The sequence below is a fragment of the Rhineura floridana genome, chromosome 3 (assembly GCF_030035675.1).
Source record: "Rhineura floridana isolate rRhiFlo1 chromosome 3, rRhiFlo1.hap2, whole genome shotgun sequence".
Lineage (NCBI taxonomy): Eukaryota > Metazoa > Chordata > Lepidosauria > Squamata > Rhineuridae > Rhineura > Rhineura floridana.
The window spans coordinates 120,398,912-120,422,946 of NC_084482.1; the positions used below are offsets into that span (position 1 = coordinate 120,398,912).

At 41.1% G+C, this 24,035-nt stretch overlaps 1 protein-coding gene across 2 annotated transcripts in view; it reads right to left on the minus strand.

Moving 5' to 3' along the window:
* LOC133380367 (serine protease inhibitor Kazal-type 5-like) overlaps nucleotides 1-24,035 on the minus strand; it is a 102,579-nt gene that overhangs the window by 61,615 nt on the left and 16,929 nt on the right. The window contains exons 9-16 of one of the 2 annotated variants that reach the window (XM_061617512.1): nucleotides 21,424-21,524; nucleotides 19,332-19,419; nucleotides 12,049-12,176; nucleotides 9,347-9,407; nucleotides 8,566-8,687; nucleotides 7,528-7,576; nucleotides 7,195-7,246; nucleotides 5,396-5,697 (exon numbers count right to left, since the gene is read on the minus strand). In XM_061617512.1, the coding sequence (XP_061473496.1) occupies nucleotides 7,241-7,246; nucleotides 7,528-7,576; nucleotides 8,566-8,687; nucleotides 9,347-9,407; nucleotides 12,049-12,176; nucleotides 19,332-19,419; nucleotides 21,424-21,524 (555 nt within the window). In that variant the 3' untranslated portion in view covers nucleotides 5,396-5,697; nucleotides 7,195-7,240. Of the gene's footprint in view, nucleotides 1-5,395; nucleotides 5,698-7,194; nucleotides 7,247-7,527; nucleotides 7,577-8,565; nucleotides 8,688-9,346; nucleotides 9,408-12,048; nucleotides 12,177-19,331; nucleotides 19,420-21,423; nucleotides 21,525-24,035 lie in introns of those variants that run through there. The other variant, XM_061617513.1, reaches the window with a different exon arrangement.

Sequence of the window (24,035 nt, forward strand, 5' to 3'; positions counted from 1 at the left end):
TGCCTCTGACTAGGGTGGCAGAGCACAGCCATCATGGCTAGTAGCCATTGATAGCCCTGTCCTCCATGAATTTGTCTAATCTTCTTTTAAAGCCATCCAAGCTGGTGGCCATTACTGCATCTTGTGGGAGCAAATTCCATAGTTTAACTATGCGCTGAGTAAAGAAGTACTTCCTTTTGTCTGTCCTGAATCTTCCAACATTCAGCTTCTTTGAATGTCCACGAGTTCTAGTATTATGAGAGAGGGAGAAGAACTTTCAGCATCCTACCTAGCAACCTAAATTTTGCTTCCAGGACCTCTCGGCTGCATTTCCCCATGTCGTTGGTGCCAACGTGCACCACGACCACTGACTCCTTCCCAGCACTGTCTACCAAACTATCTAAACGATGGGCGATATCCGCAACCTTCGCACCAGGCAGGCAAAACACCTTGCGGTCTACACGCCCATCACACACCCCACTGTCTATGTTCCTAATGATCAAATCACCCACTACAAGGATCCCTCCACCCCCTGGAGATATATCCTCGGCACGAGAGGATAGCTGCTCATCCCCCAAGGAATGGGTCCCTTCTAAGGGATCATTTCCCTCTTCCTCACCTGGATGCTCTCCTTCCCCAAGACCATCGTTGTCCATGATAGCAGGAGAGCTATCATCGTTGGAGTGGGACACAGCTATAACGTCCCTGAAGGCCTCCTCCACACACTCTCTGCCTCTCTCAGCTTTTCCAGGTCCGCCACCTTGGCCTCAAGGAAATGAAGTCGTTCCCGGAGAGCCAGGAGCTCATTGCACCGAGAGCACACCCACGACTTCTGTCCAACAGGCAGATAGTCGTACATGCTGTAGGCGGTGCAAAACACTGGAAAGCCCCCACACCCCTGCTGGCTTCTTACCTGCATAGTTTTGTTTAAGGTTTATTACATCAATGGGTTGGAGACTGCGGTTTAGTTGAGGTCAGGGAACAGACGGGCAGAGTGAGGGGCCCTGGCCTCCTCGCCCTGCTGCCGAACTCGCTCTGCTGCTTAACTCGCCTTGACGCTTTGTCAGCTGGGGCCTTGACGCTTCGTCAGCTGGGGCTTTGTCAGCTGGGGCCTTGACGCTTCGTCAGCTGGGGCTTTGTCAGCTGGGGCCTTGACGCTTCATCAGCTGGGGCTCCCTCTAGCTCGTGGAGCAGGCTCCCTCGCTAGGGTGCTCTGACTTTATATGTGTGGCTGGTTCCTCCCAGCTACTGCTGCCAGCCAATGATGTGTTACTTGAGGCTGATGGCTATCAGCTGGGGCTTAACTCTTTAGTATTCTCTCAGGCTTCCTTCCTTCCTGAGCGAGGGGCGGGGCTGTTTAAGCTTTTGGCTGCTTTTAATCTAATCAAGGGGCTGCGCCTTCCAGGCAAGTCTTTTGTGTTTGTTGTTTTCCCACCTAGAACAGTCTGACCTTTCTTTAACCTAGGGCTTTCCCCAGGCACCTGGTTGGCCACTGTGAGAACAGGATGCTGGACTAGATGGGCCACTGGCCTGATCCAGCAGGCTCTTCTTATGTTCTCTTATGTTCTTATGTTCTTAACGCACCCCCATGTATTTCATTAACAAACTCGTGAATTGCAGATCCTTTTAAAATAAATGTTTTATAACTTTGTTCTGTTATGGGTTTTTTAAAGATCTCTTCATTATTTATTTTTAGCATTTGGATTAATTTCATATATTTGTATCCTGACCCATATATACTTTCAAGCAGGGGTATAGTCATCCGGGGTCGTGAGGGTCATAGACCTGTTGCTATTTTGGGAGCAGGGTCTCAGCCAGGTCCCTATGTGTGAGCCAATCAGCATGAAAGGGGAGCATGTTAGCCACTGCCCTTGTCCTTTCATGCTGATTGGGCCAATCGGAGTGAAAAGAGGTGAGTCAGCCACTAAGAAGACTCTTCGCTATAGGCAACACACAGCCCGCCTTTCATGCTGATTGGCTCCTATCGATGTCTGTTGTAGTGGAGTGCATACTCGTGAGACAACAGGGAGAGAAAATGGGGAAGGGGGGCGTGGTTGTGAGGGGAGTGGTGTGACTATCGTGAAGGGACCCTGCGCTTCTGAATTTGCCACTACGCTACTGCTCTCAAGGCAGCATAAAATGTTTTTATGGGTACTTAGTTTTATGCCAGTTTTATGAAGAAAACGTGATCACACTCAAAGCAGTTGAACAGTTATACACTCCTTCATAGGTGTCTTAACAAGAACACTTACAAGTATTTGAACACATACACTGATAAGACTATCAGTGCCTTTGCTGGACACTAGCAGTCATGTTCACAACATTCATAAAAGTCAGCAGAGAAATATACACACCTGGAGACCCCTGCCAGAATAAACAAAAGACTGTCATAATAGGGATTACTTACAGACTAAGTAGGTGGTATACAGGCCTCAGCTGGGGGTCTCAAGAATCTTGATAAGAGGCAGACGGGCAGTGATTTCTGGCTCAATCAGACAGAAGAGCCATAGAATAAAATGCATATGAAATTGTGTGTGTGTACTTACGCTAGTAATTATTGCCAGTCTGCCTCTTGAGGATTCTTGAGAAGCACCTGCTGCTTATACCCAATTTGGGTTGGTTCGCCAGCTATGGCTGTTCCTGAACCGAAATAGCCTGGCCTCAGTTGTCCATGTTCTGGTGGTCTCCTACCCTGGCGACTACTGTAGTGTGTTATGCATGGGTTGCCCTTGACGATGGTCCACAGACTGCAGCTAGTGCAGAATTAGGCTGCTGGGTTAGTAAGCGGGAAAGCCCAAGGGGACCATATGACACTGCTCCTGAAAGTGCTGCAGTGGCTGCCAGTGAGCTACAGGACTCAATTCATCCTCCCCAATACCAGCCATCTTGAGCCATGTTATCAGTATGGGAGGCCTTGTTGGTGTTGCACTGCTAGGAAGTGCCCAGTTAGGGTTGACCTGTGACAGGGCCTTCTTGGTGGTGGGTTCCCATTTGTGGAATGTCTTCCCTGCTGAGGTGCATCTGTCTTCCTCATTATTAATTTTTAGGAAGAAATTAAAAACATTCCTCTTCACCAAGGCATGGCGGAAAGATACTGTTCCTGGCAACCTTAACATTAACATTACTAACTGTTGGGACATGTTACTGTTTCACATGTTTTTAGATGTTCTTATTGCTTTAAAATGTTTTAAATTGTTTTTAAATCATTTAGAATTTTTTAAATTTTATTTTGGATAGTATTGTTTTATCATTTTGGTGTTTGCCACTCTGGATTTCTTTGTGAGGAAGGGTGGGATAATAAATAAATATATAAATACTTTGAAAGAATTAATTTTATTGCAGTTCAGATGAAATATAAATGGGCTTTCCTGCCTCCTTTGTTTTTGGTGTTTGGAATCTAGATCCAAAAATGCTGGTAATAGTGCTCAAACTGCAGGGGAATTGTTAGTGGGTAGGCCAGGGGGGTCTTTTATGCTGTTGTTTCTCTTAAACCCCCCTTTTAAAAAAATCAATGAACTTTTAGAGTTACTTTCCCTAGGAAATTTAGCCTAAGTTGGCATTCACCTTGGGTCCTGAATCTTGTAAGGACCAAGCAGCACCCCTTGCAAACTGCCATCCAACTCAGCTTCCTGTTTAGTAACTAAAACATACCAAATCAGTGTTTTCATATTACAGCAATAAAGATGATAAAAATCTATTTGTATTTTCACTAACATCAAAATGACAATATTATTTTACATTTCCATATTTTTTTGCAAGAAAATAGATACATAACATTGAGATGACAGAGAAAGAGGGGACATGGAGAAGAATAATGGTGAAAAGGGGGCAAGGACAAACTGCATGTTGCCCTCCTTAGTCTAATGCCCATAGAGCAGCCTTTGCTGTGCTGGCTAGGGCTGATGGGAATTATAGCCCAAAACATCTGGAGGGCATCAGGTTGGCAAAGGCTGCCATAGAGACAGAGGTTCCTTATGCATACACAACTGGACAAAAAGTTATGGAGACCATTTTACCAGGCTTAATCAGCAGCCTAATTTGAATACAGGAGATTCACCTCTACTTCCAGCCCAACACCTCAGACATGTAGATAGAAACAATACTTAACATAGTGGCTTACAAATATATAGCTACAGCAGCTTTCTGCGAAGGTAAAAGGACTGGAGAAATTCTAGCCTGCTATGTGCCATCTTACTGTAATAGACAATTACAATACAGTAGTCATTTCCGTGTGCATTGATATTGCTGGCTGTAGGTTAGCCAAAATGCCCAGGGTATGACACAGGTGAATTATCCTCAGCTCACTCACTCAACAGCTTAATACAGCATTGTTGCACATCTAACCAATGCTGGTGTCAACACAATGGTGTTATGCAATGCTGGTGCTTCAGTGTGATGTCCTAAGCACAGCAATACAACATCACAACTTTTACAGTGCAATCCTATACATCTCATCAAAAGTAAGTCCCAGTGAGTTCAATGGGGCTTGCTCCCAAATACGCCTGTATAGGATTGCAGTCTTAATGCTGCATTTTAACCATCCTCGTAATACATTTTGTGCACTGCTTCTAGAATCAGGGTCAAAAGTAGCATATGTAACATTTGTTTGACTCAATCAGCATGTGATTATGTTTACTCTCATTCTTTCTTTTTGTGCTTAGCTTGGAGCTTCTCCATCTCAGGCTTCTTAATCCTATAAATTTGCTGAATCTAATGGATTGATATGATTTCAGGAAATGGCCATCTCTGCATCCATATTGTTGCTGATTTTGATAAAATAGAACTTTGAGTGAAATTCCACAGTTTATACTAAATTTTGTAATCACACTGTCAACTTAATATTAGCTTTTGTCAGACATAGGAAGCAAACCTATGCTCACCTGGAGGTGGGCTGAGGGGCTGTGGGAAGTGGTGTAAGTGCCACTCCCCCCAGTGGAGAGGAAGGACCACTTCATACAAAGCCAGATGTCTACAAAAGTTAAGTGTTTTACAGTTAAGGGTTATGACTTGGCTACTATGGTCTACTTGGGCCTCATAGTAACATTGTGTGATGGGCAATGCTGGATTTGTGTTATGGGTAAAAAAAATCAAAGATGTCAAAGGAAGAAACTTACTCAAATCATAAATGCACTCTGTAGCTGGTATCATACGTGACCATTAGATGTTACCAAAAGGTAAAACTTTCTCCTTTGAAGTTTTCACTTTCTTGAAGAAAGCTATTAAGGAATATGTGCATCTCTTTATTTGTAAAGTAACCCTTCAGTGTGTTTCAGTACACTAATATTTGAATTAAATCAAGGTCAACAAGTCAGTCCATTGGAAGAACCATCAACTAACTTACCCATTATTCATAGGACAAAAAACATTTTCTGACTGTTAAATATATCCCTGAACATGGACAAAAGGAACAATGAGATCCTCTTCATTTATTTTATTGGAGAAGCACAATGAGATTGATGGAGGCAATAAGATGTTCTAGAGAGTCTGTGGAAGTGGTAAGAATGGAACTCAACAAGGAAGTGATTGGAAGAGTAAGTCTGACGATTTCTAGGTCATCACAGTCTATCTCCTCACCCCCACCCAGGCCAGTGCAGGACTATTGCCCATGCACTGTAGACATGGGATAGCTTCTTGAATATACTATGAAGACAGGCTTTGCAACACGCGAGGATGCAGCAGTTGTCTTGGTTCTGAATGTGAATTCTTCTATCACTTGCTCTGGAGAAAACAGAATGAATTTAGTTTAAAGGTTGGACAGGACAACATCTCTCTTAAAAACATTTATGAAGTTGGTTGAGGTTATTTTCAGAATCATAAATTAAAATAGGTATGTGCTTATGTATTTTTTTGTCCAAATCATAAAGATATGTCTCAAATCTTTACTGCTTGTTTTTTGCACTATGGAGCAGGCTGGCTTTCACAATTTCATGACGCTGAATGTTGCCTGTTGAACCACCCCGATGGCCTTTGATCCTGTTATCAGAACACAGCATTTTTTTCTAATAGCATTTCGGGTTTTTCCCAAGGTACATTGACAGTTTTCCAATTGTTCTTAGAGAAAGGGGTTGATTTTTTTTGTAGGAGGAAAAGAAACATATTCCCAAATATATTTCATAGCATGACAACCTGTTTGCTTAAAAAAAGGGAGGGATGTGTATCAGTTTGCTATCTGAAAGTTAATGAAATAACCAATTTTCATTTATCACTATATAGGAATTTCTGACCGTGTTTTCTCTGGGAGAAGCACAAAACTGCCAGTTATTTCCAAAGTGGGACTCGGTTTTGTTTCTGGAAAAGGAGTCTCCCTACAAGCTCCTACATCCTTGTATAGTGCAAGTACTTTGGGGTTTTCTGGCTTTGTGAGTTTGGAAACATCTGAAATGATGTTTCACTGGTGCTTACTTCCAAATAAAAGAGGCATGAGATTGCAGATTTGGTGTACTGGATCAACATATAACAAAAGTCCAAAATGAAATTCCTTGTCCTGTACTATGGCAGAGCTAAATGTTACAAGGGCAACGTGGAGTTTCAAGCCCGTGTTTCTCTGGTGACACTAATACAGGGGCAGCATTTGCTGGATAGCAGGGAGTTTGTCACCCTTCCCCTGCCCGCTGATTCTCCCCTGTTAATGTCCCAAAGTTTTTAATTAATCCCCCCACCCCACAAGCTGGACTCTGAAACCAGAAATAAGCATGGCTGAGGGAAAACAGACAGTGGAGACTTTTTCAGGGGAAATCAGCAGGCATGAGAGAGGTTTAAGAATATCTAATGTTTACAACCTGTTTCCCAAGTACTCCACATGCATTTGTCTAGGTGTCATCCTTATAACAATCCTGGAAGGTCAGTCTTATTATCCACCACATTGCAGATGTGGAGTGGGGGCGGGGGTGGGGAGAGAGAGATTGAGGCTAAGAGAATGTGGCATGCCTAAGGCCATCCAATGATGACAGGAACTTTCTGATTTGAAACTCAATCTCTTAACCGCCACACTCCTCTTGACTCCCAATCCTCCCCTGTGCCTCTATGCCCTCATGCTGCATTCCTGTGATCTCAACACCTATGGGTTTGGAAACATGTATGTGCTGAGCTAATATCTGGTTCTGCCCTTAGACTGAGAGTCACCATCAATATCCATATGTTTTTCTGCAGTGTTTGGTTGTTGTAACAGCCCACATCTCCTTCATTATAACCATGTGACTTTCTCTTTTTGTTTACCTTTGTCACTCTTTCTTCTTGAAGCTTTGTAGAAACCTTAACTCCTTTATATCTAAGAAGAGAATCACAGTGAGAGGGTGGTGTTACACATCTGCAGGTCCATGTGTGTCAGAATGACTTAAGTTGGGGATTTCCTAAGCAAGAATGCTGACACAACAAGGGGCAGAGCAGAAACTGGTCTGGCCCTGAGTGGATCAGATCACACCATTTCTTTTACACAGTTTTACACCTCCCTTTTCTTTGTTTTATGGTTACAATAAGTGAGTAGATAAGTTGTTACTATAAACTTTTCTGATATCTGGCACCAATCTATATAATAAGCACAGAACAAACCTTAGGACATGGTCCTATATTCTTTATACCAATCTCAGATTTTGTTTTCCTGAAAAAAGAAAAAAATGATTAACATAAGCACACATAGAATCCTAATAATGTCAATGGTAGAAAAGCCTTCACACTAAGTTCATATAACATTGCTTAGCTTGGATTCTGAATTCTTTTTAGGATAACTTCTAACCTGCTGTGAAGGTTTAGAAATATTTTTTCCTAACTCAGCCTAAACATTTATGTTGGATCTAATGATGATTCCTTCAGCTCCTGGAAGCATTTCATAGTGCCACTCTGGGCTACTACTGGGAGAAAGGGTGGGATATAAGTCTAATAAATAAAATATATAACTAGTCCAGGGATTCCCAAACTGTGGAGCTTCATTCAGGTAGTTCTGTGGATTTGTGGGTGAAGATGGGAGATGGCACATCCACCACACTGAATAATACTGATTTTTAATTGTCCTTTTATTCCTTCTTTTTATTTCTTATATTGTATACAATACATGGAATAAAAGAAGTCATAAAAATACAATTAAAATCATACAGCATTTACTACAGCACATTACAATTGCCACAGCAGGCAGAAAAATCAGTAAATGGTCTGACAAGATCCTCAACTATTTTCAATTAGTCTGTGGGGAAAAAAGTTTGGGAACCACTGCCATAGACACATCTTTTACAAATCATGGTATCTTAAGAATCATCAACACATTTTCCTTCACCTGGAAAATGCAACAGTTCTGATGTAATATGCCCACTCTGAGTTTATTATGTTCCCCATAATTCTATTCAAAGTAAAAAAGGAAGGTTGGGTGGCGCCATTGTGTATGTGCAGATGTGGTTTAAGAGTTAAAAGGATGCTCTATTGCTGACCTTGCATGCCATGTTGAGCAAGACACACCAGTTAAGTGAATGACAATCCTAGTGGGAATGTCCACTACAGTTTAATTAATAAAAAAGTTGCATGTCATTCAAATATTATTATGGACAAGAATGGTAGGCTGTTTACGGAGGTGTGTGTGTGTGATATTGGTTTACTCACAAGATTCTGTCACAGAGCATGCACTCATTGCTGTATGTCTCGCCATCTGTTCCACACACCTCCTGGGTACTCCTCTTGCAAAGGACTCTTCCTTTGGTTTGAGGATATTGACTGCAGTCAACCTAATGAAACGGTACCAAAAATACCAGAATGGATGCTTGCAGAAGCCAAATATTCCCGAGAATCTCCTTGCCCCTGTGTCCCGTTAACCTTATATTTTGAGAGACGTTGGAATAGATAATGATAAAGTGATCTTTGACAGACATGGAAACCTTAGGGGCTACCTAGCTAAGTCATACTCAGAATAGACCTAGTTAGTCATGACTAATGTAACTCTACCCTGAATAAGATGTAGTCAGATACCATTCCTTTAGTAGTTCCATTTGAGTCAACAGATCATATAATGCTAACCCTGCACTCAAAGCTATTCACAGAGTTTAATGAAGATGGAGCAAACTTTATGTACGCTTAAAGAGTTCTCTCGTCCATTCTATAAATCTACAAATTGTTCACTTCTTTACTGTCATGGTTCTTCCAAGTTAATCTATCTTGTATCTACCCTGTAGGATTCTAATTATTTCTGAGGCCTTGAGATTCTTTATTAATATGAGCAATGAACAGTAACATTTGGGTGGCAAAGTACCTCAGGTTGCAATCCTATGCACACTTGCAGAAATAAATCCCATTGGCCCTCAATGAGATGTACTTCCAGACTCCAAGCAAACAAGTCTAAGATCAAATTGCCTGAATTCCCAGCACTGTAAATGCAAGAGAGTCTCACCATTCCATGAACTTCAGGACATTCACCTTCATGCTTCAGTGTAAGGATATCTTCAGCTTTCCTGCAAATAGCAGATTAAGTGTTATATGGTGTTTCCCTATCCCAGGCAATAACCACTCACTAAAGTGAGGAATCAAGCTATGGAGGAGTATGTATAAGACAAATATAAGATAACATATATATGGCAGGCAGAAAACGGTCATGCTGAGTGTAGAGAAACACCTGATAGTCATGCTGAGGGTGGAGAAACACCTGAAGGCATTCCAAAGTGGGGCAATACTCTTTAGGATATGCTAACTTAAGGTGCCAGTCCTTCAGCCTTTCCCCAGCATACATTTGTCATACAATTCAGTCATCTATTTGGTGAGAAATTGGCCGGTGGCTTCTGCCCCCAGCATGGCCAGCACCAAATTTCAGGGGGCCTTTGACACAGTCTGGCCAATCCCTCCCCCCAGCCAATCCTCTTCTTTGTGGAGGCAGTGCTCTGGTCCTCTGCCACCTCCCTTCATGCCACCCTCTATTCCTCCTCCTCTCCCCCTTGCCCCCTCTCTTAATTTTGTTTAGAAACATTGTTTGCCACTGCAACAAGGGTAGCAGTGATGACAGCTTCTCCATCACTTCCCTTGGCACCAAGGGAAAGGCCACTTGCCCTGTATAGACCTGTAAGATCACTTAGTTCAACTGGGAAAATTCTGTGTGCAGCTCCACACTCTACAGAATAGTGGGAATCCAAAAAGGAGCATTTTCTGCTGCTGCCCCTGTATGTCCTTCCCTCTGCCATGTGAGAATTAGCAATCATCAGTTGCTTCAGATGCATTGCAAAGATTTATCTTTTTGCCCAGGCTTTCCTTGACCCTTAAGATTGGACCCTGTTTACATATTTGAATCCCCTCAATCTGTTGTGAAAAGGACACCCTTGACTCTTTCTCAGAACCCAGATGAGGCAGGGAGATGGAGGTGGAGGATAATGGCAGACAGCTAGGCGCTGCCATGGGTAGGAATCAGACCTGGTGGGGAGTGCCTTGGCTCTCCTGAGACCTGGGATCCTTAATCAGTGCCCAACCTGGCTGATTACTGGTGCCAGGCCTGACTCTCACCCCCGACTCAGAACTGCCCCCACTCTGTTTTATAAGGTTTCATGTGCTATATTATATTTATTTTATGCTACTTTTCAGAGCCCCCCAAGTAATATCTAAAGAATAATAAAAATACATTAAAAATAGAAATAAAATTACAAACAAAACAATCCTTTGCATTGCTCAGTATCCAGTGCTACCCAGCTACTATGTTGCTGCCAAAGTATTAAGAGAAGTGCTCAAGGACTTTTTCATGCAGTCATGGAAAAGGTGCTTGAAACCCCTATATGCAGCAATTCCCTGACCGGGGTAAACCACTCATGTGCAAATTCTACCAAGTGCAGGATTCAGTTTTGGACCCCACTGCAATTGCTTGAAAAACCACAATATAATATTCCAAAAGCTGAATCCTACTTAAGGACATGGATGTGTGTGATTGGTTCACTGTGCCAGAGCCATGATGCACAGATTTTTCAAATGTCCACCAATGTCTACCACACAATGGTTATGTGAATCAGCTCTTAGTGAGGAGGAAGTAGAATCTATACTCAACAGCTTCAAATACTCTGTGGGAGCTTGGTAGCTGTCAGGATGCAGGATTGGGACCCTAGCACTTCAGAGGATGAGCAGGAGATCACTTTCTCAGAGCTGGGTGAAGAGGGGGAGGGAGAACTCTCAGAGATAGTGTTGCCCAGCGACCGCAGAGGCCTTGAAACTCCAGCAGACAAAGTTACAGACACTACTCAGGAATTTCCCACGCTTACCCCCCTCACTGAGCCAGAGCCGTTAGACCAAGAAGGAGGGGGGATTCCATTCCCTCCTCACCCAGGGAAAAGTCAGCCTGATGGGCATGACGTTCACCCCCCCTTTCTCCAATCCCAGAAACAGAATCTTCAGAAGAGGAGGGGGAGGCAGAACTTCCACCCTCACCACGAACCCGGAGAAGGGAAAAACGAGTCAGGGGGAGAGAGAGAAGGGGCGGGGAAGAAATTGTCCTAAGGCGGAGTGAGAGAATTCGTGCCAGAAAGCCCCCTTAATAAGGATAAGGGGGGGCGGGAATTCCTTGTTCTGTCAACTCTCTTGCATGTCGCAGGACACGTGTATTGTGTTGCTTCATGAGGAGACGTAGTCTCTGTCTGGATATTACATTAATAAAAACTGAATTGCTTTTGATTCCTGAGTCCAGCCCTGGACACGAGAGTAGCTGGCATATCTGCTTTGAATTTCTGATCAAGTGATTGGTGGCCTTTAGTAGAACATGAAGCTGTTGCTTTCTATTTCTGCAATCGCAGTCTCTCCTCACTGTTTTGTGAAGATAGATCTTACACACACATCCACTCATACCATTATGAATTAACTCCTATTTTAATTTTTTGTTAGGTGATCATTAAATATGGCTGGAGCTTCCAATGAATGATGACAAAGGTGGCATTCATGAAAGCATCACCATTATCATGAATTATCCATCATCTCTTTAATTGAGATCTTGTTAACCTCTGTGTTTGTCATGGCAAATCACCCAGGAGATGCTTGGCAGCTTGCTATGGTGTAAACACAATTAGTATCCCACAATGAAGGCTAGCATGTGTCAGATTGCATTTGCAATGCTCCAAGAGCAATACTCACACAATCTCCGAACACAGGAAACATGGATTGCTGTATGTTTTTCCGTCAGTGCCACAAACAGGAGACCACAGAGCATTACAGGAAGTCCCTCCCTTCTTTAGATCAGCTAGAATTTTATCGCAGTCCAACTGAAAGGAGAAAACAAGATAGTCACTGTTTCCAACTTGTTTGAAATGATTTTATTTTTATTTATTGAATAATATTTATATACCACTTGATTGTAAGAAACTTCTAAGCAGTTTACAAAAGACATTAAAATAATAAAAAATGATCAATAAACACAGGTAAAAACAAGTAAGCAAACACCTTAAAAAGACAATTAAAATGATGGCAACGTTAGCAGCATGAGTGAATTTTACGGATTTATTCATACAATTTATTTATTCATACAATTCATCAAAAGACCTCAGGGTAGATGACAACATTTAAAATACATAAACCAGAATATTATTTATTTATTTATTTATTTATTTATTTACTATTTGATTTATATCCCGCCTTTCCTCCCAGCAGGAGCCCAGAGTGGCAAAAATAATATAAAAAACATACAATTCACTCATAAAACTTTCATAAGATAAAGCAACAACCATCTGCCTGTATAATACTATACAGGACATGGCGTTGCCAGTCTCATGCTGTGGAACATTCTTCTAGCAGACTCAGCAGGCCAGGAATCCTTGCTTTTGACTTTTGTGGAATCCCTTGAAGACTTTTTTTTATGTCAACAGGCCTTTGCAACTGTTTAATTTTTATTTTTGATTAGCCAGTCACCTTAATGATTATCTGTATTTTTATGTTTATTTTTTAAGCATTGTTTTATGTTTTAACATTATACACCACCCTGATATCTTATGGCAGTATAGAAATTAGGGTTCCCAGGTTCAGGGCCTGAGATTGATCCTGTATCTTTAGAAGAAGAGAAAGTCAGCCAAGTGCAGGTTTTTTTGCAATACCGTAATGGGAAAAACCACAAGGTGAAATTCTCCCTTCCCCCTGCACAACTTTTAAAGATACAGAAGACCTCTTGGAGGCTGGGCCTGGCAACCGAGAGGTCTTCTGTATCTTTAAAAGTTGTGCAGGGGGAAGGGAGAATTTCATCTTGTGGTTTTTCCCATTACAGGGTTGCAAGAACACCTGCACGTGGCTGACTTTCTCTTCTCTTAAAGATACAGAATCATTGTCAGTCCCTGAGCCTGGCAACCCTAATAGAAATACTTCTATAAATAAATAAATAACTGATCCCATCACTCAAAGGCCTGGAAGAAGAGGAAGGTCAAACAATATGTACAAAAGTGCATACATTAGTGAAAATAACATACAGAAATGCATTATATTAGGGAAGGTTACTTGCAAAAATGTGTATATTAGTGAAACCTGAATACAGAAATGTGTTCATTGGGAGAAATATTCACAAAAATGCTGATAGATTATCAAGAGAATTAAAAAACTCTATGGTTCTAATGCAGTTTCAGTTCATTAGCCCTCTCCAATCCAGTACTGTGTTCAGATGTTGGTCAAGCACCTTCACAGTTTCACCTGGTACCAACACAGCAAGGAGAATCAGAGCTAAGTATCATCTGCATATTTATGGCATCTGCATATTGATCATGACTGCCCAGTTCTTGTTAATGCCCTCAAATAGAAATGAAATTGTTTAGGACAAATCGAGATTGACACATAATAACTGGATGTCACAAACAAAGTTTACTCATCAGCAACACATACAAAGAAGCTGACCACAGGCTACAATCCTGAACAGCGTACAAGAGAACAAACTCCATGAACTTCATGCTTATATTCCTTTCCGTTCTTTGAGATCTAAAGTCAAACCTACTTGGTAGTCTCATCATCTATTAGACCGGTGGTGGCCACTGTCAAACGGCCTCCCAAGCTATAGAATCACATACCAACTTCAAGGAGACAGATTATTAGCCCTTGTAAATGAGCCGTTGAGACTTTGATCTTTAGGCAAGACTTTTAAAATGAAGATGCTGTTTTAACACCATTTCTCTGCTTTTAATCTGCAACAATTATTGCATTCTATTATTATTGCTGTAATTTTTATTTGTAGTTTTTGGTGCTTTTAATTACTTTGAGAACATTTGTTGAAAACAACCTATAAATTAATAAAACAATGAAAAAAGGTCAGGGACTTCCAAGCCTTCCCCAATCTTGTGCTCTCCTGATGTTTTGGACTCCCAAATCCCATCTGCCCTAGTCGGTGCAGCCAATGGGCAAGGATGATGGGAGTTATAGTCCAAAATATTTGGGAGGCACTGGGTGGAAATACTTCTATGTAAATTAGATAACACACTGTAAATTCCACTGAGCTCAGAGGAACTTATTAATAAATACACATCATAACTGTCTGTCCCATCAGCTCACAACTTATGTCACACAGTGCCTCGGGGCCAATTTTTTTCTGAATAATTTTTGTGAGCCACTTTGATAGCCTTTGCTCCCCACCTTCAACCTCCAGCAAAAGAGATGATGATGAGAAACAATATAGTAATGGAATAGAAGTCCTATTAGCACCTCTAATCAACAGTTATTTATTTCTGTTATTCACAATCAGCTGTTGTCATGAGATCCTTCCCTACAAAATGAAAACAAAGCCTTCCTGGATTGCCCTGTGGTCCTCATATTTTGCTTTCCCAATCAGTGATCGGCATTATTCAAAGAGTCATATTGATCACTACAGTGCAGTCAGATATGTGGTGACTTGCTTGCTTCTGCATTCATGAAGGACACTGGGCATTTATACCAGCCATGTGCCTTTTATGATTAGCTGTAGTTCATCAATACAGAAGTAGCCCTGAGCAAACATCCAACACTGCAAACCACACGCTCACAGAGAGAGAGAAAGAGAGAGAGAGAGAGAGAGAGAGAGAGAGAGTATACTGCCAGCTTTCTAAGACCTGCTTAACAAAAGTGCCTACAGAATGAAATGGACTGCCTTCAAGTCGATTCCGACTTATGGCGACCCTATGGATAGGGTTTTCATGGTAAGCGGTATTCAGAGGGGGTTTACCATTGCCTTCCTCTGAGTTGAGAGGCAGTGACTGGCCCAAGGTCACCAAGTGAGCTTCATGGCTGTTGAACCCTGGTCTCCCAGGTCGTAGTTCAACACCTTAAACACTATACCACACTGGCTCTCAAAAGGGCCTATACAAGGGTAAAATGTACACCCTTTGATATAGGTATAAGTGCATAGATTTGGAAGTAGCAGAAGTCATTCTGGAACAATCCCCTTGTACAATCAATCTATTTGCCAGTTCTACAAAAAACCAAACCACACATTCCTGAATCAGTTTGTCACAAACTCAGTTTTGGGGATCATTTACCTGTAAATCTACTATACACACACACACAAAATCAGTACCTGGGATGATCAATGTGAGTAGATACAAATACAAGCATATCATATAAATTGCTCATTCATACGCCCTGTTTATTTACACAACAACATATTTGGGTACAGCCTCGCAAGATCTTCCTTGCAACTTTTGTTGTTGTTATACGTCTTCAAGTCGATTACGACTTATGGTGACCCTATGAATCAGTGACCTCCAATAGCATCTGTTATAAACCACCCTGTTCAGATCTTGTAAGTTCAGGTCTGTGGCTTCCTTTATGGAAACAATCCATCTCTTGTTTGGTCTTCCTCTTTTTCTACTCCCTGCTGTTTTTCCCAGCATTATTGTCTTTTCTAGTGAATCGCGTCTTCTCATTATGTGTCCAAAGTATGATAACCTCAGTTTCATCATTGTAGCTTCTAATGATAGTTCTGGTTTAATTTGTTCTAACACCCAATTATTTGTCTTTTTCGCAGTCCATAGTATGCACAAAGCTCTCCTCCAACACCACATTTCAAATGAGTTGATTTTTATCTTATCCTCTCTTTCCACTGTCCAACTTTCACATCCATACAGGGAGATCGGGAATACCATGGTCTGAATGGTCCTGACTTTAGTGTTCAGTGATACATCTTTGCATTTGAGGACCTTTTCTAGTTCTCTCATAGCTGCCCTCCCCAGTCCTAGCCTTCTTCTGATTTCTTGACTATTGTCTCCATTTTGGTTAATGACTGTGCCAAGGTATTGATAATCCTTGACAAGTTTAATGTCCTTGTTGTCAACTTTACATAAATCTTCTGTTGTCATTACTTTAGTCTTCTTGACGTTCAGCTGTAGTCCTGCTTTTGTGCTTTCATCTTTAACTTTCAACAGCATTCATTTCAAATCATTACTGGTTTCTACTAGTAATATGGTATCATCTGCATATCTTAAATTATTAATATTTCTTACTCCAATTTTCACACCTCCTTCATCTTGGTCCAATTCCACTTTCCATATGATATGTTCTGCATATAGATAAAACAAATAGAGTGATAAAATACACCCATCTCACACCCTTTCCGATGGGAACCAATCGGTTTCTCTATATTCTGTCCTTACAGTAGCCTCTTGTCCAGAGTATAGGTTGCATATCAGGACAATCAGATGCTGTGGCACCCCCATTTCTTTTAAAGCATTCAATAGTTTTTCATGATCTACACAATCAAAGGCTGTTCTGTAATCTATAAAGCACAGGGTGATTTCCTCCTGAAATTCCTTGCTCTGTTCCATTATCCAACGTATGTTTGCAATATGATCTCTGGTACCTCTTCATTTTCTAAATCCAGTTTGGACATCTGGCATTTCTCGCTCCATATATGGTAAGAGCCTTTGTTGTAGAATCTTGAGCATTCCTTTACTTGCATGGGATATTAAGGCAATAGTTCGATAATTACTGCATTCCCTGGGATCACCTTTCTTTGCAATTGGGATGTATATTGAATGCTTCCAGTTTGTGGGCCATTGTTTTCTTTTCCACATTTGTTGATAATTTTTTGTCAAAATTTGGACAGATTCAGTCTCAGTAGCTTGTAGCAACTCTATTGGTATGCCATCTGTTCCTGGTGATTTGTTTCTTCCAAGTATTTTAAGAGCAGCTTTCACCTTACATTCTAAAATTTCAGGTTCTTCATCATACGGTTCCTCCATGAATGAATCTGTCATCCTTACATACAGAGTTCTTCAGTGTATTGCTTCCATCTTCCTTTTATGTTATCTCAGTCAGTCAGTGTGTTCCCCTGTTGATTGTTCAACATTCCTATTCTTGGTTTAAATTTCCCTTTAATTTCTAACATCTTTTGGAATTTTTTGTTCTACCCTTTTTGTTGTCCTCTTCTATTTCTATACAATAACTATTGTAATCGTTTTCTTTGTCCCTACGTACTAGTTACTGTATTGTTGCATTTAGGGTTCTGACTGTGTTTCTTTCTCCTTTTACTTTTGCTTTCCTTCTCCCTTTAACCATTTCAAGAGTTTCTTCAGTCATCCATTGAGGTCTTTCTCTCTTTTTAACTAGAGGTATTGTCTTCTTGCATTCTTCCCTAATAATGTCTCTGACTTCACTCAACAGTTCTTCTGGTTCTCTATCAACTAAGTTTAAAGCCTCAAGTCTGTTCCTTATTTGATATTCATCTTGGATGTTATTTAAATTGTATTTTGGCATTATGATTACTTTGTTGTTCTTCCTTAGCTTTACTTTGAATTTTGAAATTACCAGCTCATGATCTGTACCTCAGTCTGCTCCTGGTCTTGTTTTCGCAGAAAGTATGGAACTTTTCCATTTTCTGCTACCAATTATATAAGCAATTTGATTCCTATATTGACCATTTGGTGATGTCCACGTGTACAGTCATGTTTTTGGTTGCTCAAAAAATGTGTTTGCAAGAAACAAATTATTGGCTTCACAGAATTCATTAAGTCTTTCTCCTGCTTCATTCTATCTCCTAAGCCCCATTTCTTCACAATTCCTAGTTCTTCTTTGTTCCCTACTTTTGCATTCCAGTCCCCTATGATTATCAGCACATCTTGTTTTGGTGTGTGATTTCTTCCTGTACTTCTGCATAAAATGTTGCCAGTTCCTCTTCTGCGTTTGCCGTTGGAGCATGGACTTGGATGATGGTTATGTTAATAGGTTTCCCATTAAATCTCATTGATATAACTCACTCAGACCTTGCCTTATAGCTCCTAATTGCTTTTGCTACATCACTTTTCACTATTAAAGCAACCCCATTTCTTCTTAATTTCTCATTTCCTGCATAAAATATTTTGTAGTTGCCTGATTGAAAATGTCCCATTCACGTCCATTTTAATTCACTCACACCAAGTATTGTAATGTTGATATGTTTCATTTCTTGCTTGATAATTTCTAATTTTTCCTGGTTCATGCTTCTCACATTCCATGTTCCTATTGGGTACAAAGCTGGTGTAACTGCTTTGTTAATTTCCAGTCACTAGAGGGCAGTATTTCATTCCAACAAATCAACATACTTTCCATATATTTATGGAGGTGTGCTTGTGTGTGCCAAAGGAACATAACTAATTATAAACAGCCAAGGGAAGCAAATGTGTCCTTCTAGTGTCCTCTCTCTGCATCTACAAGAAGCAAAATCATTATGTGTATTCCTTTTACAAAGAATCTAAAGGCACTTTAGAGCCTTATGGCTTGACCCCAGAAAGCAGTGGAATTGCCACATTCAACACAGGACAGGACTTGCATATGTTCAAAAGAGGTAGAATGTAAATAATTCCAAGACATGCAACTTCTCATAGAATTGTGCTGATATGATGAGAGAGAGAAGAGAGAGACAGAGAGAGAGAGACAGAGAGGTGCCCTGTCTCATATTGAATCTGTTGACTTTGAATGCCCAGCCACCATGGGAATGTAATCATTAAAAGTGTGGCATGTAAATGAATAAAATAAACCTTACAGTAAGTACAAATTCATGCAAACACTGGAATGTGGCAAAATTTCATCCTACAGAGGATGGTACACTAAATTCAGCACCACTTCTTACAAGATATTTTGTACTTGGGCACATATAGCAGTTTTATTTAGCAACCTGAGAAATATGAAATACCATATCCAGCTTGCCCTACTGTAGTGTCCACATACCTATATGTCCAACACATATTTTGCTACTGAAGTGTAGTGCTTAGCATGTTAAACTAGGACTTGGGGGACCAGGATTCAAATCTCCACTCAGTCATGAACCGTGGTGGGTGATGTTGGACCAATCATCATCTCTTAGCCTAACCTGACTTCACAGGGTTGTTGTGAGAATAAAATGGAGAGGGAGGAGAACCATGAACATCACCTTGAGCTCCTCAGAGAAATGGTGATATTAATGTAATAATTACTAATACATTTTATTAGGAAGTGATTTTTACCTTGTAGGCACCAATGGCCTTTCTTTTCTGTCTGTTGCTGAAAGGTCCTTTCCGAACATTTTCACTGTAGTATGATGACTCTCCTATCCTAGAAGAGAAATCACACAAATTTGTCTAATCCTTAACAAAAAAAACACCTGTGCCAGTAGCCGTCACAACATCCAGTGGCGATAAATTTCATGAGTATTTAGTACTCTGGATTCTATAACACTGAAGCCTATTGAACACAAGGGGTAAAGAGGTGAGTCAAGGTAACAAGCTTTGGAGCTCTGGAGAATAGTTTACACAAGAGTTTCTTAAGGGAGGTGAAAGAAGCAGTTATAATTTAAGCTAGTCTTGTCCTATAATCTTGAAGAATTCTTAGCTAAGATCATGGTAATAGGTTGGGGAGAGAGTGTGGATTCAAGCTTTTTTTCCCCTTGGGGTGTGTCTCCTGTGTTGTGTCTGCAACAGTTTTTCTCTCCATCCCCAAACAGAAAGGTTTATAGCCAACCTGCTTCTACCACTTCAAAAAAAAGGTTCTTGCTATCTGATGGCTATTTGTGGTAATGGTGTGTGGAGATTTTTTGGGGAGGGAGTAAAACATATTCCCTGCTAGGTACCCCTTATGAGGGTAATTTCTTGAGATCATGTTTGATTGGGCACAAGTAATTATCCATTTTTAATTTTTTTTAAGTGTTTTAAAATTTGCATATTTGTTTTTAATGTTTTTAATTGTAAACCACCCAGAAAGCTTCGGCTATGGGGCAGTATACAAATGTAATTAACAACAACAACAACAACAACAACATGAGGCATTGCAGGAAGAACACAAGTGCTTCCTTTTGTCTGTCTGGAACTGAATGCCAATCAAGGTCTTTGAATAACTTAAAGATCTACTATCCTGAGAGACAGATCATGATTTCTCTCTTACCTTTTCCTGAACTAAAAAGCCCCAATTTGTTCTGAAGCCTTGGTTAATGCTTCTTACTCATGATCATTTTACTTCCTCCTTGTATACCATTTCCAGTACGCAATATCCATTTTGGGATAGTATAACCAGACTATTGCCATTACTCCCAACTGTGAATGCACCATAGATTTATACAAAGCCATTACAACACTTGCTATTTTATGTCTAATCCCTTTCTCTTTCTACTCCATTTCCCATCCCAAGTATTCCCATCTGCTTGCCTTAACCCCAAATGTCTCCTTTCTCCCATTGCCAGCTTCCTGGCATCCATCCTACGAATAGACCTTTGTTAGATTTGATCATGGAAGAATGTCCCCAACCTACTCCAGTCCCTGTCTCAACTCCATTCAAAATGCCAGCATATTTTTACAACCCTATATATTGCTTAGTGCCTGTTGAACCTAGTCTTGCCTGCCCTTTTCTCCAGTGAAATCTGATCCTGCTAAGAACCCTGATGACCTGCCGTTTTTCTTTGATCCAACAGTTATTTCCAGATGCAAGGTTATTAGTTTAAAATGAATGTTTCAAATACTCATGGCTGAAGCCACAAGCTTAACAAAAACCATGATGGGAGCACATCCAAAAGCAGCTTGGGTTGAACATTACAGAAACATGGATAATGACTAACCCATCTCATCTCTACAGGTAAATTTTCTGCCAGATAGATTGTGGTCCTGACCACTGTGCCATTTGTGCCTTCAACATTACGCTCAGCTCCAGGAGAACAATCAAGTATGTGGACTTGGTTCAGCAGCCAAGGACAAACACGTCTACCATCAAATGGTAATTATTAATCTCTGGGAGCAGGGATTAACCAATTTGTATCACTTCTGTGGAAACAGTCCACAGAATTGCTTTTCAACCTCATCCACCAAACCATAGTTTTCAAACACTCATTTAGACCTAAAGCTCCTGGATCAGATCGAAGTGCTATCAGCAGATTGATGACACACACTCCAGATCTCCAGATAGCAATGCTTGTTGTCCCTAAATTAATGTCAGAGAAACCAGTGGGACATACCCAGGGTCATAGAATATTTGCCCAGATGTTTGCAACCCAACTACTTCATTATGGTGGACAATTGACCCACTCCCCCTTTGGCATCATAACTGCTACACACAGATCTTTGTTATACTCACCCTCCACAATTGGTATATGATCTGTAATCACCTTGTGCAATCTGATATTCTGCCGAACAAGGATTATTTACATCGTTTCTTCCATATTGATTGCAGTTTTTCTGACAAAGGAGAAGCATGTTTGATATGAGGATGACCTCTTTGCTTGTTCACAAAACAGAGACCACCGTTGGGTGGTTGAGGTCTACTCTCTTTCTCACCAAGAGAGAGGTGATCTTGGAGGTTTTTCCCCATCACAATCTGTGGTGGGGAAAACTATAACATTGGGAAAGCACTGCAACCTAAATGAGAAAACCTGATGGCCTCCAACCCTTTATGCAGACCTTTTACAGATTCTATTTAAATGTATGTCTAAATGCTCCTCCAAGCAACACTTCATGTCCATGGGGCTCAGAATGTGTCCTCAGGCCACATGGGTGCATGAAGGCTCACATGGAGATGCAAGCAACTATGTGGAAGGTCAGAGGCAGATCCTCACAACTTGGACACACCTGCACAGTCATTTGCATCAATGGAAAGAGAACTAGTAATGCACTGCCTTCTACCCCCCTTTGATCAAGAGAAATTAAGAGAAAAGCCAATTTCTGGTCAGGTACGGTTACTACTACCACTCCCTGTTTTGCCACATTTCCCTGGCTGGGCCAGCAGCATCCTTAAAACTTGTATAAATCAGAACACTAGGCTGGGTCAAAGGTCATAGAGGAGGGCAGCAGTGAAAGGTTTCTCCCACAAGGAGGCACACCACAGGTTCATTATATTCCCCAAATGGGACATAATGTATTTATAAATTAAAAGAGTATGGTTTGCCAGTGGAAAACAAGGGCTGACAGGCAGTATATACAGTCAAGCCCAGCAGAAACAAACATGTTACAATTTCTAGCTATCTCATTGCCATCACTGGAGTCATTTCTGGGGGTTAGGGCAAGTATAAGTGTGATAAGGACAGGATGAGAACTCCCGTTGCTAAGCTTCTCCCTCTCCCTTTCTTCTTCTCTCTCCCCTCTTTTCTGGTTTCTCTCTGGCTTATCATCTTCTCTCCCAAATGACAACTCCCAACTATCGGTAGAGGTGTGTTCTCTCTCCTCAATCCCTTTCTAGATTTGCATGAGGAGGAGGGGCTTCCCACCTAACAGACAGCTCACCAGGCCTAGCTGTCAAGCCTGCCCGCTCACTTTGTCACAGAACATTATTGAGCTGGAATGAGCCTCACTATTTGATAATGACCCACACACTGCGACACAATGGGGAACACTGCAAGATGCTTGTCTCTTGTGTGGCCTGCCTAACAAATCACTCTCATGGGATAGCCAGAGTGTACAATGTTTTGCTTTGTTTTTTTGTTTTGCCGCTTTCCATAAGCTCTTACTGACACAGAGTAACTCATTTCTGATACCATAAAGCAAACAGTGGTAGAAATTGGCACAAGTGTGACAGAATCAAACAAAACAGTGATTGGAGAGCAAAAGAATCAAACGCAGTATTGACCCTCAAACAGAAGAAAGTGCTGGTGAGGTCATAGGTCCAATTATTGGACTTCTGGGTGGTACACACAAATCAGGTGAATGTTGTAACAATTCTGAACCCTGAGAAGCATCTGGAACAAGCAACGTACTTAGGAGAGAGCTTTGTGGAAGGCAAATAAACATGAAGAATGAGCCAAAAAATCAGGGAGAACATCCTCTAGCCTGATAAAATTGCTGTAGTGAAGAGGCAGATGTAAACAATATTGGATCAGATGGACATCTGTAAAAATTGCCTAATCATATGAGTAGGAGGCCCAAACTCAAAACTGATAGGGAAATTTCTCTGGCCTTCACATGTCATTCCAGGCTTGCTGCCTAACCTTGCAACATAAAGATCAGTGCACAGTTTACTGAAGAGCACAGGAGCATGTTTTGAAAATGTGGGTCATTATGGCATATGCTTGAATGTCCTGCAATTTGGGTGTTACAAAATAATTATGCATTCTTTAAAATGGGAGGAGGACCCAAGTTTTTGTCCCAGTAGAACCAGACAGTGAAAGACAAAGAGAGACACAATGTGTGATTCCATGGAATAGAGGAGGGACAGTCCTTGAAGCCACCTTGCTTCAAACCACATTGATTGGAGTCTGCATCATCAGAGATTTTGGTATCTCCCCCCAAAAGAAAACAGAATCCTCCCATATTGAAAGCAGCTAGCTAAAGAAAACAGCCTGGAGACAAGTGATGCATAATGCATCCACCACTCCCTGTCTCAGCTTGGACTTTGTTTTATCCAGGAAGTGTAGGAAAACAGGCCTGCGTATCAATACCCCTGTCAGTCTTCTAGGGTCCCTTGGAGACTAACATGGAAGTGGGGCCATGCTGAGAAGCCAAGCACACCAAGTACACCTCCCTGGCATCTGCCATGCAATGTGAACATCTGCAGGAGGGAGGCTTCATATGAAAACCTGTATGCATGAAGGTCCCCTCTTTGCTAGGGGTGGGCAATAAACTCTATTCAGTTCGCACTTCAGGCTGAATCTATCAAATTTGCAACTTTCTGGAACAATATGACAACTGAAACACAGCCATCTTTTGAAAGTCGCACTTATTTGAATTTTGCAATTCAGTTTGCCAACCAAATAAGGT